General features: G+C 32.6%; 1 protein-coding gene and 1 long non-coding RNA gene across 2 annotated transcripts in view; one reads left to right on the top strand and one right to left on the bottom strand.

Moving 5' to 3' along the window:
- Positions 1 to 68: 68 nt before the first annotated feature.
- LOC111621762 lies at positions 69 to 14669 on the top strand. The gene is made up of 3 exons (XR_002756131.1): positions 69 to 307; positions 6505 to 6603; positions 14352 to 14669. It is a non-coding gene; the product is annotated as an uncharacterized LOC111621762 (long non-coding RNA).
- The window catches only part of LOC111621761 (WD repeat-containing protein 36-like), a 34322-nt gene continuing 23297 nt past the window's right edge, over positions 5743 to 16767 (bottom strand). The window contains exon 13 of the mRNA XM_023364002.1: positions 5743 to 6591. Within this exon, the coding sequence (XP_023219770.1) occupies positions 6436 to 6591 (156 nt within the window). The 3' untranslated portion in view covers positions 5743 to 6435. The remainder of the gene's footprint in view (positions 6592 to 16767) is intronic.

Raw genomic sequence — 16767 nt, 5'->3', positions numbered from 1 at the left:
CGGGCAACACCCGGACAAAATCCAACGAACTTTCGCGCCTTTTCTTTTTTGACGTTGCCAGCCACTCTTGTTGGCAAGTGTTGCCAGACAGAGTTCGTGATCCTGGCAAGTGTTGCCAAACAGTGTTCAGGATCTCTGGCGCTGGCGGCCACAATCCCATTACCTGCAGTTTCAACGCTTCAACAATGGGCTTGAAAAATAAATCTTTTTCAAGGTATATTAAATGTTATAAACATGATGAAAATTAATGGCTTTGAACTTTCAGGAGAGGAAAAATTTAACAGTTTTTCAGTTTGATGAGATGAAGGTAAATACTGTATCCATATCAATAAACCACATAATTCAATAATAATTATAATTTTCTGTTTTAACATTTTACCGATATTTCAGGCAAAGCATATATATGAATATGATAGTGAGGGATAAAGTTATTGGACCCAATAATCAAGTTTAATAATGATGGCAAGAGGACTATTTGCACCATGGAAATAACCAGTTTGATGTTTAATGTTATTTCAAAACTTTTAATGCAGGTTATACTGTTGTTAGTTATTGTTGTGGACAAAATATAGGATTATGGAAGGAATTAGGGATAAATATATTCAATACTAAATTTATATATCTGTTTAATAGATATCAATCAATCAATCAAATGTTTATTAACGTACTAGGCAATAGCCTGTTACAAGGGGGTTAAATGGCAGATTCAAAAACATGTAATTGTTGATAAATGGGTAATTAAAAATAATATTGTAATGTAAGGTAGTTTTTTCTTTTCTGCATATCTTCATTATCCTGGATTATTGAGTGTTCCATAGCTTTATATAACAATTGGCCAATACCATGGTCATTATTGTTAAGACAGTTAAACACCTGTTCCATAGAAAAGCCATATAATATTGAATATTCTCGATAATTGAGTAATTCAGTTTTGTTTCGTATTATTATTCTTGATTATATTATTATGTTCTGTTTAATAATCACATTATAGCTACCATATAATTGACCAATCATATTAACCAAGTAATAGCTTGCATTGTGTTTATTCAATTTGTTTTGTAGCAACTTTATACAAACAGAATCATAAGCTTTTGATAAATCCAAGAAAAGTTCATAAACTTTCTGCCTCTTCTTTAATAACTGTATTTGAATTATTACATTTGAATTATTATATTTGAATTATTAAGTAAAATAAACAGGGATTTTTGAGTACCTCCATTATCTACATATGCATATTATGTGGGATTCTTGTAGTTGTTTGCGTCAATCCATTGTTTGAATTTCTCTACCAGTATTGCAGTGAATAGTTTTCTGAAACTGGACAATAGGGCTATTGGTCTGTAATTTCAAGGAGCATATTTATTTCCTTGTTTATAAATCATCGTAAAAATTACCTCCTTCCAATTAGTTGGAATAATACCTAATGGAACAAATGCTGTTAAAGAATCTTGTTATATATTGAATGAAAGAATTAGGTATACATCTGATCCTGGAGCTTATTTAATTTTCAAAGTCTTACTACGTTTTTTCACCTCTTCTACACTTATTATCTTGTCCCGATTGATTTGATGAACTATTTTATCTAGCTAGTAAATATTTCTTTGATTTATGTAAATACATCTACAAGAATTCCTAGAAATATTTTATCCATTTAATATATTCAATTGCTTTTTGATTTAAAAAGTCCAATTTAGGTTTATGAAAGTTGTTAATAACCTTCCAAAAGGTTTTTGTATCTCTTGATTTGATCAGTTTTTTATTAATGTTGGTCCTGTATAATTTCTTTTTAGCTTTGATTAAATTTACATATATTTTTTTACTTTTCAGATAGCTTGACAGTGCTTCGAGTGTATTTGTCTCTCTGAATATTTTCAACTCTTCTTGTGTTTTAAATTTAAAGTGATAGCAAGAGTTGTCAAACCAACTCTTTAACCTTATTTAACCATTCTGTCTTATCAATTTTAAAGTCACATTTTTTTCTGAATTTCAATATATTCTCTTTTTTTATATATTTTCTTGTATGCGATTTAGTAGATAGCGTGAGCGGTATAGGAAAATGATCCGAAGCATCTTCATCACATACATTTAAGATCTGACAATGTTCAATCAAGATTTGGGAACATATCATAAAATATACAATCGATTTTATATTTTGAGATACATAAGTGTATTATTCTGTTGGGATATCACCTTTCATTCTGCCGTTCAGTATAACAAATTGGTTTTCTTGAACAAATTCTAATAGAATTTTGCCTTCGCTGTTAATAGTTTCATAATTTAAATATATCTTTGTGTCTAGCATCTCACCAATTCTAGAATTTAAGTCCCCTCCAAATAACCAACAGTGTATCAAGAAGTCCCATGTGGATACATTTATTAATTAATATTACTGCTTTATTTGCAAATACTTGGTAATTTGTCCCAAAAAAGAATTATAAACTCATTATTATTAATGTCTAGAGTGTATATAATATTATCTTTTATAAAATAATCATCCCTGATTATCACTCTGTTAGTTGAGAATTCTGATTTGATTTTATTAAGCATTAGTTTCCTTCTAATTCTAGATCTAGTACAAAGATCTGCTTTAATAATAGTTTTTTTCCATTTCTATTTTTATATTCGGTTTCGATATCCAGAATTTTTTAAGTATCAAGTTTCTATCTTTAACTGATTCTGTTATCATTTGATTATTTGAGTTTCTCTTATCTAATTGAATTAGACCTTCTATTTCTATGTCTTTTAGGTTAAGAGCTACCTTAATGAAATTTTTGAGTTCTTGCAGCTTATCAGTTTTAAATGGAAAATTAATTATGACAAGATTCCTTTTGGTATTTTCATTATGTAATTTATCCAATTCAAACTCAAACATACCTTTTAGGTTTGCTAAGGCCTTTGTTTTATCTTCACACTGCTGACTTTTTTGTAGAATGATTTTAATTTCTTCTCTAATTTTTATATTATCATCCTGTACACAACTTATGTCATGTCTAATCGAATGAATTTCTTGATTTAGTAGTTCAAACTTTCCTTGAATTAAGTTGTAGATTGGTTTTAACGAGTACCTCGAATCACTATCACTTGACTGATTAAATTGTTCGGATATTTCGAAATAATCCTCAACCTTAGTTTTACTAATACTTCTGTTATTTTTCGTTTCTTCCTCAGGAAAATATTCTTCTCCGATAATGTCCAGTAGCTGGCTTGTATCTTCAGAATTTTGTGCCTATTCCTTTCTAGGTCTTCCATGCCCCCTTTTTTTGCATGTTGGTTTGACTTATCTTAACTGGTGAATGTTGCAGAGGGCCGGGATTTGTTTCGATGACAGCCATTACCAACAACAATAAAATTAGATTTAATGATATCAAATTCATTAATATACTAATAATACTAGAAATTGTTGTATTGTCTAATGTTTCACAGCAAAATGTTGTTTGGAGAAGGTGAGTGAAAAAAGTCACCAACACTGATGATAGCTAGAAGTGCCCCCTGTTTAATAGATATAATAAATACTAATTTCCAGATGCACTTCATTTGTTAATACTCATTAGAAATTGGTTTTCTAACTTTGGGTCATACATTAATAAACAAGGACTCATTACAACAGTTACTTCAAATAGATTCCAATGAAATAAGTTTGCCATAAATTAAAAGGGTGTATTACATGTCAAAAATTTCAATGACAATTAGCTTGTGAATTATTTTCTAATTCTACTGCTATTGCTAATAAAACTGAAAATGACTTAGCAACTTCTGAATTTATATCATCAATTAATGCATGATTTGATATTATGAATAGTTCAACATTCAATTTTCATTACAAAATTGATTATCCCTCCAAATGTGCTTATGGCATTAACAAAACAGAACAAAATAATATACTTGATAATACAGAATAATTGAAAGTATGAGATGTGTATCTAAACCAGTGTTTCTCAACCTGTAACGAATCATTGCACCCTTCACTACAAAATTTCGATACCGGGGGACAAGGATAATGCCAAATTCGTACTGCATTGAATAGACTAGTGACTAGTATAATGTTATTTGTTTAATTATTGTACGATATAACAAATAAAATTTCTAATTATTCTTAATATAATGTTTTACTATATCGCCCAGAAAATTGTTTTTCGCTCCCCAAAATATAAATTGTTACTAACCGCCCCCTGAACATGGAAAAACGCCCACATGGGGTGATATCACCCCCGTTGAGAAACACTGATTTAAACAATCGCTTCAAACATTCCAAAAAGGAATGTTTATATCTATTAAAGGTTTATTTTTCGAACTTAGTTCAAAATTTCCTAAATACCAATTCCTAAATCTTAACATGTAAAGCAAATCAGGATTCTTTAGAAAATTTTCTCAAATTCGAACTACATGATGATTATACAATCACCCTAGTCCACTTGAGGTAATATATAGAATGAGAATGATAATTTTAGATAAATCACTTGGAATATTACAAAATAAATTAAACACTGAAGATAAGATATCTGAAAATTCATGCGATGTAAATGTAAATGATGATGATTTCTATGAGATATCTGAGGAAAATGTAGAAGAAAATCTATTACATGAATTAAAAAATGATAGATTACAATATTTAGCAGGTTGGATTGTAAGCAGATACAAAAAAAAAATATCGAAATTTAGCAAGTGTCAGTCACTAAATTAAAAATGGGCATAATTATGCAATAATGCCTTATATTCAGGATTTATCATTTGGTGGATTATCACAGCCATCAGAAAATTTCTTTAATTTAGTTAAAAGAAATGGAATCAATTTTTTACAAACAATTGACTTGCCAGATGTTTAATCCATAAACGTTGCTTTACATACGTGTATTTAATTGAATTTTTTAAACAATTTAATTAAATACGTTCCTCTGCAAAAAGAAAAGTAAATTGTAATAACAATAGAACATTTAAAAAAAGTTTGTATCTGATTTCTTTTAATTCTGTTTTTATGTAACACTTATATTTAATATCAATATATAGAAATTATGTTTATGACAGAAAATTGTTCTTTTGACAAAGTCACTTTTTTATGAGTAAATAATACTGTTTTCCATATATGAGTGTTAAAAATTAAAAAAATAGACCAATATAGTTTTTGGTTTAAAAAAAAGGTGGTTTGACAATAGGAATTAAATTAATATACTTATGTTTCGTTTTGGAATCCATTTGATGTCAAATAAGCAATCAGTGATAAGTATTTTGTGAGGTAAGCCAATTGGGGTGAGGAGATTTCCAACAGCCGAGCGGTCTACTCTGTCGTGTGGGAGTGTTAAGACTCACTGAGATAGGTTTCCATCGTAAACCATTTATTAAACAAAAATGATGCTTACAGCTACTCTTAACAATCGTCATAAAGCCTATCCAAGGGCAAACCAATCCGTACAATAAGAGTTCAATTGTCCAAATGAATGTTGAGCTGCCTGTGAATTGATGTGGAGAGCATTGGCTCTGGGGCACACTGCACACTTGGAAAGAATGGTTTTGTCAGGAAACACCTGGGCAAACTTTTGGGACAGAAGCACAAAAATTCCGTGAAAGGAGTGTTAGGAACTCAAGACCAGAACTCTTAATGTCCTTGAAAAAAATCTATAAAACCACAGTTTTATAGATTTTTTTCAAGGACATTAAGGGGCAGCTACAGTTGGAAAATCTATAAAACCAGAGTTTTTTATAGATTTTCCAACTGTAGCTGCCCCTCCATTAGTCCCTCATCATCACCTGGTGACAATTTGAAACCCGATGATGGGAGCAGTCAACTTTGTGACCGAACATGACTCCTCTCCGGCCACATTTTCCTTGACTTTGGTCTTCCTATTGTTTTAAATCTTTCACAAAAAAACTTCCATTGTTTAACTCAATCTTTATTTTCGCCCTTTTGCGTCATGAAATGTGATTTTTATTTTAAAAACCGCGAATACCTCCTTTTGGACCTCATTTGGGTCCTCACAATTTCTTCTCTATGAGGCAACCTTACCTTCTACAATCTTGGCATTGATTGGCTTTTAATATGTACAGTAAAATCTGTATAAACCAGAATCGCACATTTACCAAATATTTTTTCCAGTTTTACAAGTTTTTTTAACATGAAAAATTGCCCCATTTTAAAGAACTTTTCCATTTATGCAGGTTTCCTTCCTATTCAGGATTTGTTGTAGTATTCAAATTATTCACCATTTTTATTTTCTGTTATTTTGGAAATCATTTTGTTGTCTTGATACTACAGTTTACTACATTATTTACGTAATTATATTGGTTGTTGGGTTTGTTGACAAAGTATACCTGTAGGAAACTGTGTGTTGTAAATTGTTAATTGAAAGTTATTCTCTAATTGGGTTAACACTAGTTGTAAGTTTTATATTTTGAAGTATTTTACAAAGTCCAGTAAGTAAAAAACTTATACACTAAAGTTCTTTAATTAGTTTTTATTCCATACCTTAGAAAATTCAATATACAGAGCGAATAATTTATTTTCTTCTGTAGGTCACAGCAGACCTGAACAGAAGTATGGGATAGAATCTCTGCATATTCCAATAAAATGGGTTCAGCAATCAAAATTTTTTCATGAACCTGTAAAAAGATGTAAGTCTGAGTTTGTATTAAAAAATATATTAATCTTATAAGATTTTTTAAATCTATTCTTAGGGATAAGGTACATTAAACCATAAATAGTGTGTGGCTACAAAGTTCTTACATGTGGTAGAATTTGTCTTGTGCTCCTTTCCATTCATTGTGAAAATTTTTAATTTTTCTCCATATTCTATGTTTTTCTAATGACTTACAATAAACCAACATAAATAAAACCTGATAACAAGTTTGTGAAAGAAGTCTTATGGTTTTCAATGCCCCAAAGCAAATATTTACATATAGACCAACTTCCTTGAAGTGTTTAAATCTAGTCAATCGTCTACCAAATTTTTTTACTGACCTGTGTCTTTCAGCTAAAGGATAGTCCAATCTCATGAATAAGAACTTTCTAGCCACTCACAGTACATAAAATACACTCACTACCATAAAAATTAGTGCACCAAAGAGTTGTCGTATCACTGAAAAAATGTGGCATGCAGGTAAGTCTAAACACATATGGAAATGATAAGAGTTATAGAATGATGGCCCATTCCATAATGACAGCAGAGGGCATTAAAATGCATTCCTCTTGGCCTATAAAAAAATATAGGCAAATGCAGAGGTACGCTGTATCACTAGAGATGCCTTACGTCACATTTGAAGATCATACAAACAACTAACTGAGTTTGAGAGGGAAGGATTGCTGAGTTGAGAGAAGATGGATGGTCATCTCACCATATAGCCTGCTACCTAGGCTGTTCTGACAACACTGTGAGGAGGTGTTGGGGTCAGTGGACAAGAGAGAGCTTGCATGCATGGCAGCCAGGTTCAGGATGCTCTCAGCAGATCACTAGACAACAGGTGGTGCCATCATTACAGGCCTGTCTGTACCATTTCCAGGCACCCAGGTAAAGAATGTTTGTCATTGCGGCAGCAATTACATATGCTGCCATTGACAGCCACCCACCGTTGCCTCAGTTTGGAGTAGTGTCGCTCTCAATGGAATTGGACTGCAACAGAATGGAACTGGGTTGTCTACAGCAACAAATCCAGATTCAGTTTGGAAACTGATGACATTGTGGTGAATGCCTCAATCTTGCCTATACTTTGGAGCAATACACTGCCATCAAAACTGGTATGATGGTCTAGAGGAGGCCGTCATATACGACAGCTGGTCACCTCTATTAGTGATCCAAGAGACCATGACAGCCCAGCAGTACATTAGTGACATTCTGCAGCCACATGTGTTGCCTCTTGTGGCAGAGCTCCAAAGAGCCATTTTCCAACAGGACAGAGCTCGACCACTCACAGCAAGTGTCATCAGACTGCCTCTGCCACATTGTCACACTTCTCTCTGGCTGGCCTGGTCCCTGATTTGTCACATTTGACAGACTAGGAGTTTGGCCAAACTAGAGGACTACTTGCAGCAACTGTGGACCAAAATGTCACAGGATACTGTACGGAACCCATATGTCTCCATGCTTGCCCATATCACATTGTGTATTCATGCTAGAGGTGGTCTAGCATGAATACACAATGGGAAAACTAGAACTAATAGGATACTAGAATCTCCTTTCATTTTTAGTTTTTCCTACAACAAATGATCCTTTTGCTTTCATTTTGTAACCACTTACATATCACTGTTACACTGGCATGTGTACAATTTCATTTGATTCCAACAACTCCTTCTTGGTGCGCTAATGTTTACGACAATGAGTGTATAACATAATATTCACATCCAGAATCTCATAACACTAGGGAATAGCCATTCTGTATACTGAAAGTAAATGCATGTCCCTAAATAATTGACATGCTGATTTTGGATTTGCCACTCAAATTTTCCATCGCATGCTATTTTTGAGATATGATCGATGTCATTTGCATGCCAAATGCCATTTGTATGTTTGTTAGGTTCAAAGACTGAAAATGTTCATTGAGTGAAAAAATGACCACAATGCATTGTGGCCTCTTTAAATCATTCACAATGCAAAATTCGCATCATGGCACTTGTAAAAACAGCCACAATGCATTGTGGCTAACTCAAAATGACCACAAAGTGAAATTCATGTCATGGCTTTCGTGATATTTGTCCACTGTGTGTTGTGATGATTGAGAAAAGCCATAATATGTTCTTAACGCTAGCTGATGCAACCATCACAGAGGATGATATGATGCACAGTGTTTTGTAACTTTTTAAAATATGCGTTCTGGCCTCGAAACATTTTTATTTACAATTTTTAATGCTGAACAACATTAGTTCTACAAGTTTTCCTAGAAATTTAATTTTCATACTTACATTTTAATTCTTTTATGGAGAAAAATACGCATTTGTTATCTTTTGTTTTGCTTAAAAGTGCTAAAGATCAAACTACATGCACTTGTAGATGCTTGATGTACTCTACACGATTACATAAAAATCAGCTGCTAAAGTTAAAAACCACTGTGTAACAGATTTATTGTGGTTAAAAGCAACCACAAGTTCTGGATGTTAACTAATAAATGGTGATGATAAGAAAATAAAACTTTCTTTTTCATTATGATGTATTTATCTTCAATTATCTTATATAAATAGGTAGCAAAATTATTCACCACATACAGAAATGTAACTTGGGTACTTTTCAACAACAATTAATCATTCATGAAAATCTGTTGTGGTGCTTGAGATGTCAACATTTTCAAACAACTAATTTACTAAAATTAATTACTTTGTAAGGAAATTTTATTAACAAATCAATCTTTTTTTTTTTAATGAGAATCAAGAATGTTGCAAGTTATTTATTTTTACAAAAACTATTAACATGATATTTTGAGTTGCATTTTATTTTCTTTGAGTGACATTTGCATTTTCATCAATACAGTATCTTTTACAGTGAGACATTAACAACATTCAGGATGTACCCTCAACTTCATTAACACTTTGCTCAGCATCTGGAAGCAAGCAAGGGTTTATAAAGTTATTCTCAGAAATTGTAAATTCATTACAAGCATAGTCGATCAAGAAGACCTTCCTTGTTTCCTAACTGATAGAGGCCTGATGGATTAATGCTTGTAACAACAGCTAACACATTTCCAGTAGCTGCACATACCCTATCAACATCAGGCATCCTAACCAATTTTAACCTGTCCACTGTATCGTGGTTGCATCAGCTAACATTCAGAACGTGTTATGGCTTTTCTTAATCACCACAACACATAGTGGTCAAATATCATGAAAGCCACAATGCAAATTTTGCATTGTGCATAATGCGTTTTGGTTGTTTATTTTTTTTGCTCAATTAGCGTTTTCGATCTTTGAGCCCTAACATGTTCAATTTTCTTTGTGTGTGTACTGACAATTGTGAGAATTTATACAACATTCTGTAGTGCTTTCATAATAAGTGCAAGTCACGTGCAATGATTACAAAGGACTTTGTTATAAATAATGATAACATCCTTAGCTCTTGGCTAAGGATGTTATCATCATTTATTACTCAATTATATAACAAAATACAGTTGTGTAAATATGTGGCAAATTCACCAGAATCACAGTACATTGTCTGTATGCAATGTTCTATATTATGTTTTGGATCCCCATTGTGTGATCTAGACTGATCAAGGGCTGTATGTGTGTGTTGGATGACTTGTGCTATAATTTGAAATAATGGTTAAAAGTACACTGCATGTCATGTCATTTTACTGTACAGGTTGACCTCAATGATTTCAACTAGCATAATTAATTTATATATATTTTACAAATGGGAATCTCATGTATTTCAAATTTTATGGATTGTTTGGTGATGCAACTTTGGTATCAACAACAAATATCTGTATAATGATAAATATTAATTCTTTACCAAAGATGGGCCTATCTACATATTCATTATTTGAGTTTAAGACTTGAGCCTTGGAAGAAACTTCATGTACTTGAGTCGAGTTCTAGATCATCCATTTTTAGTAATACAACATTACTTTTTGTATTGTAATGCAATACTAAATGTACTTCTAATTCTTATTAATGCTCACTCTATGAATTATGACTGAATTGCCTTGGAATGATGACAGAATAATGTAAGCTAAACTGAAAAACAAGGCATTGCAGATAGATGGCTGTGACAATGGTGTGTGCTATCTGTTAACTATATTTATATACAGGAAATCTCTCATATGAGACACATTAAGTGGGATCCATTTCCTGTGCACCAGACAAAGCCCTATCATTTATAAGATGTCCCTTCCTCTAAGTGAATTACCTCTTGGCATTGGGTACAGCTCCACATGCTATGTGGGCTACTATTAACAAAACCAGGATAAAACTAGACAAAATACTGTACAGTATTAGTAAAAAGAAGGAAAAAAAGACAACAACCATTTCTTGTGACATCGTCTCAATGCCAGGCTGCAATTTTTTGTCACAGTGTCATTTTAGTAGTATCTCACCCCTGTACATCATACTATCGTTGGTGGAAAAAGGCAACCCATGTAAAGAAGGTAGAAATGAAAGGAACGTGTTAGTGTGTTGTTTTATTGTAGTGCCAAGGAAAAGAAACATAGCCTTGGGTTATTGGAAATGCTGCATACCCCCATGCCTTCAGGAATAACAACATAAAAATGGATTGTCTACCTAGGACATGGAGGCATAACCAGAAGGCATGAATGACAATGTCATTTGTTCACTGAGTGGATCCAAGAACTTAACCACAACATGAAAGTCTAATTGGAAGATGTCAATGTCAGCACGACTGGTGGCATTATTAATAAACAAGTGTCACATTGACATCATGTCATCTGTTCTTAACAAGTGAAATGCAACCATTAAATAAGGGCATCAATAAAATAATCAAATTACTAAACAGGTAGCAATTGATGCAAAAGCTGTGCAAGATAGCTGATGAATTTCTGAAAGCCATAATTGTTCTCAAAGCAGTCCACTAGATACACATTACCTAGCAAGCTGTTTCTACTAAAGCAATTAAAAAATGTTTTGTGCATGCATGATTCAGACCGCCACCTGACCTAACAGCAGTGAAGGTCACGATACCATCTTAAACAAGAAATGTCATTAGGGATGTTCAAGAAGATGAAATTCAATCAGCACTGCAAAGCCATCAAGATATACTGCAGCACATCATCTATTTAGAACAGTATGGACTTTTTTTTTTATTTGGTGCTTGAGAAGTGCTTTACAACAAACACTCAGAAACCCATTTCTACATACAGCACTGCAATATAACAAAATGGTTTTAAATGTTTACCACTAGGAGTCACTGTAACGAAGACAAAGCAACTTTCAACTACACTTTATTAGTAAAACAAAATGGATGCCTCTAGTTCAAAGACATATTATATTGCATTATAAGCTTTCTGTCTACAATCTACTAAGAGTGATATGTAACTATTCAATCAATTTGCATTGCTGCTACAATTTTTTTAGACAATTGCATGCTTCTTGTTTTTTACTGCACTCTTAGAACCTATAGCCAGTGTGATATAAAAAAACAAAAGATAAAGATCATCACAAACGTTTTCGAATTGCTGTGAGTTCTTCCTCCGGTTATCACACCAGTTATAGGTTCTAAGAGTGCAGTATTTAACACATCCCAGTGTTTTGTAGTGTAGTGTATTTTTGTTTTTTAATTAACACTTAATGCTCTGGAACATGTTTTGGCAATATTTTCACCTTCAGTTGGATTACGTATTCTATTTTTAAACTTACAATATCAATTCATCAATTTTACCATTTAAATTTTGATTTGTATATTGTAATTGTAACATATATATTGGTTTATATGGCAATTATATTCTGTATCATTAATTTTTCTTTTGACCCTTGAAAAAGGTCAATGGCCATAGGGTCGTATGATTAAATAAAATAAAATAAAAATAAAATTACAATATACAAATCAAAATCAACACTAGGTATTGTTAGTGTTTAATGGATTTTAGAATGATTGTAACATATATATTGGTTTATATGGCAATCATTCTAAAATCCATTAAACACTAACAATACCTAGTGTTGATTTTCATTTTAAAATCTCTAACTTTTTGATATTATTGTTATGTTGAATAAACTTACTAAACATTGTAATGATAAAATATTGATTTGCAAAATGTAAAATTTTAAATGGTGAAATTGATGAGTTGATATTGTAAATTCAAAAATAGACAATGTAATCAGGCTGCAAAGGGTGAAAATATCACTGTAATGCATTCAGGAGCACTAACAAGGAGATCCTACAGCTTTCGGGAAATGTATTTTGATAATCTTTGGTGTAGAGGTGGTACACTCACATGGTGTACTACCTCTACACCAAAGATTATCAAAATCCATTTCCCGAAAGCTGTAGGGTCTCCTTGTAAGTGTTAATAGCTGCTAGGCTGTTTATGACAATGTGACATAAATTATTGGTGATTGAACAGGTCATGATAGTGAATGCCTTAGAGATGGAAGATTCCATTTCTAAAGTTGTGTGAACATTAAACATTCCTCAATCCATGATGTCACGTGTGTATTGGGAATACCCAATTAAAGGCATTACCATACATTGTGGACTGCACACTAGCTGACCATGGATGCTGTGAAGTAACTGGAACTGGCAGCTTATGGCTAATCTCAATTAATCCTGCATTGAATTTTGAATAACGTCTCACCAAAATTTAGGAATAGTGATAAACCTAAAAAAATAATTTTACAGAAAAAAGATAAACAAGAATATCACAATAACCAAATTGATTTGTACAATCATTTAATTATATATCCACAAAGTGAAGACCATGAGACATGTCAAGATTTGTATCCTATTTCAATTAAAATTTAATTTGGCATCATCATCACACACGATAAATGCAGGTTAGTGAAACAAACAACTTAGGACATTGGAAGAATCTGCTGCCATCAGGATAAAAGTTGCATTGAACTCAACTTGTAAATGCAATACTCTCCCATCACAAAATGACAGCAGGTAGGTTACATTGTTACTATTACACTGCAGAATCCATTATAATGAGAACTAGTCCTTAAGATATCACTTTAAGCTAAGGAATATCACAATAACAATGGTTTACCTGAATGGAACAGTTTGAATTTGAGAATGAAAAGTATTGTTCATTTATCCTTTTGGGATTCTGAGTGTCGTATACGACACACAATTTTTCTTTCAAAGAATGAGAAGCAGCTCTTGATTTTTGCCTGCTAAACAATTATATTAGTTATTCCTTTGGTCAATAGAGTTTAGTGAAGCTTATTAGACCACATGCATCCCACTGTGATAGAGACAAAGGAAAACATAAGTGATTGTCTGAGCACATGATTTTGGAAGTGATCACAAGTATGACTGATTCATGTAAGTATTCATTTTTTTCTATTTCTATTGATTATAATTTTACAATTTAAACATGTTTTTGTTCAGGAGACTTCTATGTTAATAACAGTATTTCATGAAATGAGCCTACTTTTGAATGTGTCGTATATGACACGTTGGGTCTTTGTGTTACAATAATTATCAATACATAACTTGTCAATATGAAAATAATTCATAGACTGTAATTTACTTTTATAGTTATTTTGTCATTTGGTCAGCAATATGTATCCTATTATTTATTTTCATTTTTTATTAAGTTAATTTATTTATAAAAATAATTATTTAATTTCTGTGATTTGTTTTTGTACAGTTATTTCTCTGGTCTGCAGGATTTTGTTTGTTAAGAATTTTTAAATTATTAGTATTAGTATCATAAGTCATATATTTATAATAAATGTCAATGATTTAGTTTTAATTTTTCAGTGTAAACAGACAAAATAAGGAAGGAACATGATAGGACACTTAATAATGATAGAAATTTGTGTGGACTGGAAGACTAGTCCAGTGATGGAGACAGTGGCAAAACATTTATTCTTCAACCAAACTGTCCTGAAGAATGTAAGTCATTAGATGACGAAAATGATGCTTCAGCTATGTAAATAGAGCGAAATCTCCCTCTATTTACATACAGTAGAACCCCTCTAATCCGTCACCTTTGGGACTGGAGGTATGGTCGGAACGCAAAAAAGGTCGGATTATCAGAAAAAAGTAAAATAAACAATCTTCCTTTTGTCCAGTCTTTGTAACACTGCTAATTTTTTATTTAATGAAAGAGTAACGTATTTACGTTTCACTCCTGACATGTTGAAAATAAACACAAAACTGTACACGTACACACAATGTAAAACATATACTGTAACGAACACAGAAGAACGCCATGGACGGTGAGTCACTGACGAGTCGGGACAAGTTTCTCGACTCAGACCACGGTCAGATTAACCGGAGTGACGGACTAGAGGGGTTCTACTGTAGCATATTTCTTGACATCAGTGCAGTAAAACTTCTCCATGGCACCATACAAATAGATTTAAACCCTTGCTACCAGCTCCTGCATTTCAAGAAGAATTATGAAAGGGCAGTGAGTGTGAGTCTGAAGAATATTTCTTGAATTATATTCCTGAGAATCTCTGATGTCATTGATTCATGCATGAATCAAATATCACTGATTTGCCTCGGAAAATTTTCAACTTTACTGCTGATGAAATGAAAACAATTTTTGGATAGCCTACAGAAGAGATAGCAAAGGAAGAAGAAAAAAACACTGCCATTTTGACACTTTTACTTTGAATGAATTTCAAATATTGCAATTACAGATTGTTGTTCTTTTTATTTTCTGTACTATGATGATGACAAAGAAATGGAGTATTTTTTATGATTTTCTAACTTTACATTCCAGCGAAATACAATGCAAAAGTAGAGCAAAACATATGCCAGAAATCATTGCTGCCGAATGCAATGATATAAAAGTGTGAGCTATAGTGTACTGTATCAAATGCAAAATCCATCTGTGCCTTGTGGCAAATAAAAATTGCTTTAAAGTATGTCATACGTAAATATAGAATGTAAAATATTGTACAGGTAGAGAGAGATCCATTGTGTCATATATGACACATACCAGTTTTTAATAACCGAAAAGAAAAAAATGATAATTTTGGGTGTCACTTGTTAGTAGTAATGTCAATAACAACAAAATTTCAATGAAAAAAAGTTTTTTAATAGTGGATCTCAAGAGGTTATAGGTCAAAAGGTCAACCACCTTCTAACTGGACTTACTTAGTTTATATCACAAACCAAAAAAGAACCTTCTGGTGTGAAGCAGAGCTCAGAAGGTGCCTGAGAACATTTGTTTACATTTTAAAAAACCAAACACCAGAGAAGGTTTTTTTGAGGTTTGTGATACATTTATAGCTCAAAAGTGCTGCTGTCTCTCCATTTGTACAATGAAAGAAGGAATGAATGATAGTGATGCATCATACAACAGGTTTATGATCTCACTTATGGAAACATATAGGGAAAATCTGAACTAAGATTTTAGTTTTATGTAGAAGAAAGCAGCTATCTTCCTCTTACTTAGCAACAGAGAGAACTCATAAGCATCAACATGCACACTAAGGACAGGAGACATCCAAAAATGCAATGCTTGATGATGGATTAGATCAATCATCAAGCACATGCAGAACCATAAACAACAAAGCAGTAGTCAAGCTTTGAGTGGAAAAAAAGAAAAGTATGATACAATGACACACTTCTCACTGGGATCAATTACAAAAACTGTGCATGGTATGTAGCATTGATTTTAAATTTGTTGCACTACATCTTGACCTACAAGGAGGTTACAAAAACACTTGCTCCATGAGACAGCCACAATATTGCAAACTCTTACATCAAGCGGGATTGGCCAAAATGTGATACATTCCTTCCACCTGGTGTCTGCCCACCTTTAGTCAAACGTTATTTAATGAGAACAATTGTAAAGGCTTAAGACCAGACTGGAAGCACTTTCTTGTGCATGTGAGAAAAATTTCTCAAAATGAATGAGTTTGAGGCCAAATAAGGAATTTTCATAAAACCTCCAAATTAAAAAATAAACAACTCAAGTGACAGAATTTGAATCGACAGCAACCGTTTAAGCCAGTTTTCTTTGAAATACAAGTTCTGCGTAGTTGTGTGGGAGATCATTCACAATGCAACCCATCTTCAAGAACCTGAGTTATTGCACATTCCTAAAGCTACAATTCCTCCATTCATACTGGGATTACTTTCCAGATAACTCAACAACAAGATTTCCATCAGGATCTCAGTGTAATGGAAAAACATTAGTGAACATCCTAAGGCCAAT

The sequence above is a fragment of the Centruroides sculpturatus genome, unplaced genomic scaffold, assembly GCF_000671375.1.
Source record: "Centruroides sculpturatus isolate CEXI.00-Female unplaced genomic scaffold, Cexi_2.0 scaffold21, whole genome shotgun sequence".
Lineage (NCBI taxonomy): Eukaryota > Metazoa > Arthropoda > Arachnida > Scorpiones > Buthidae > Centruroides > Centruroides sculpturatus.
Note: the sequence above shows the minus strand (reverse complement) of the source record. Positions and strands in the feature narration are given on the sequence as shown.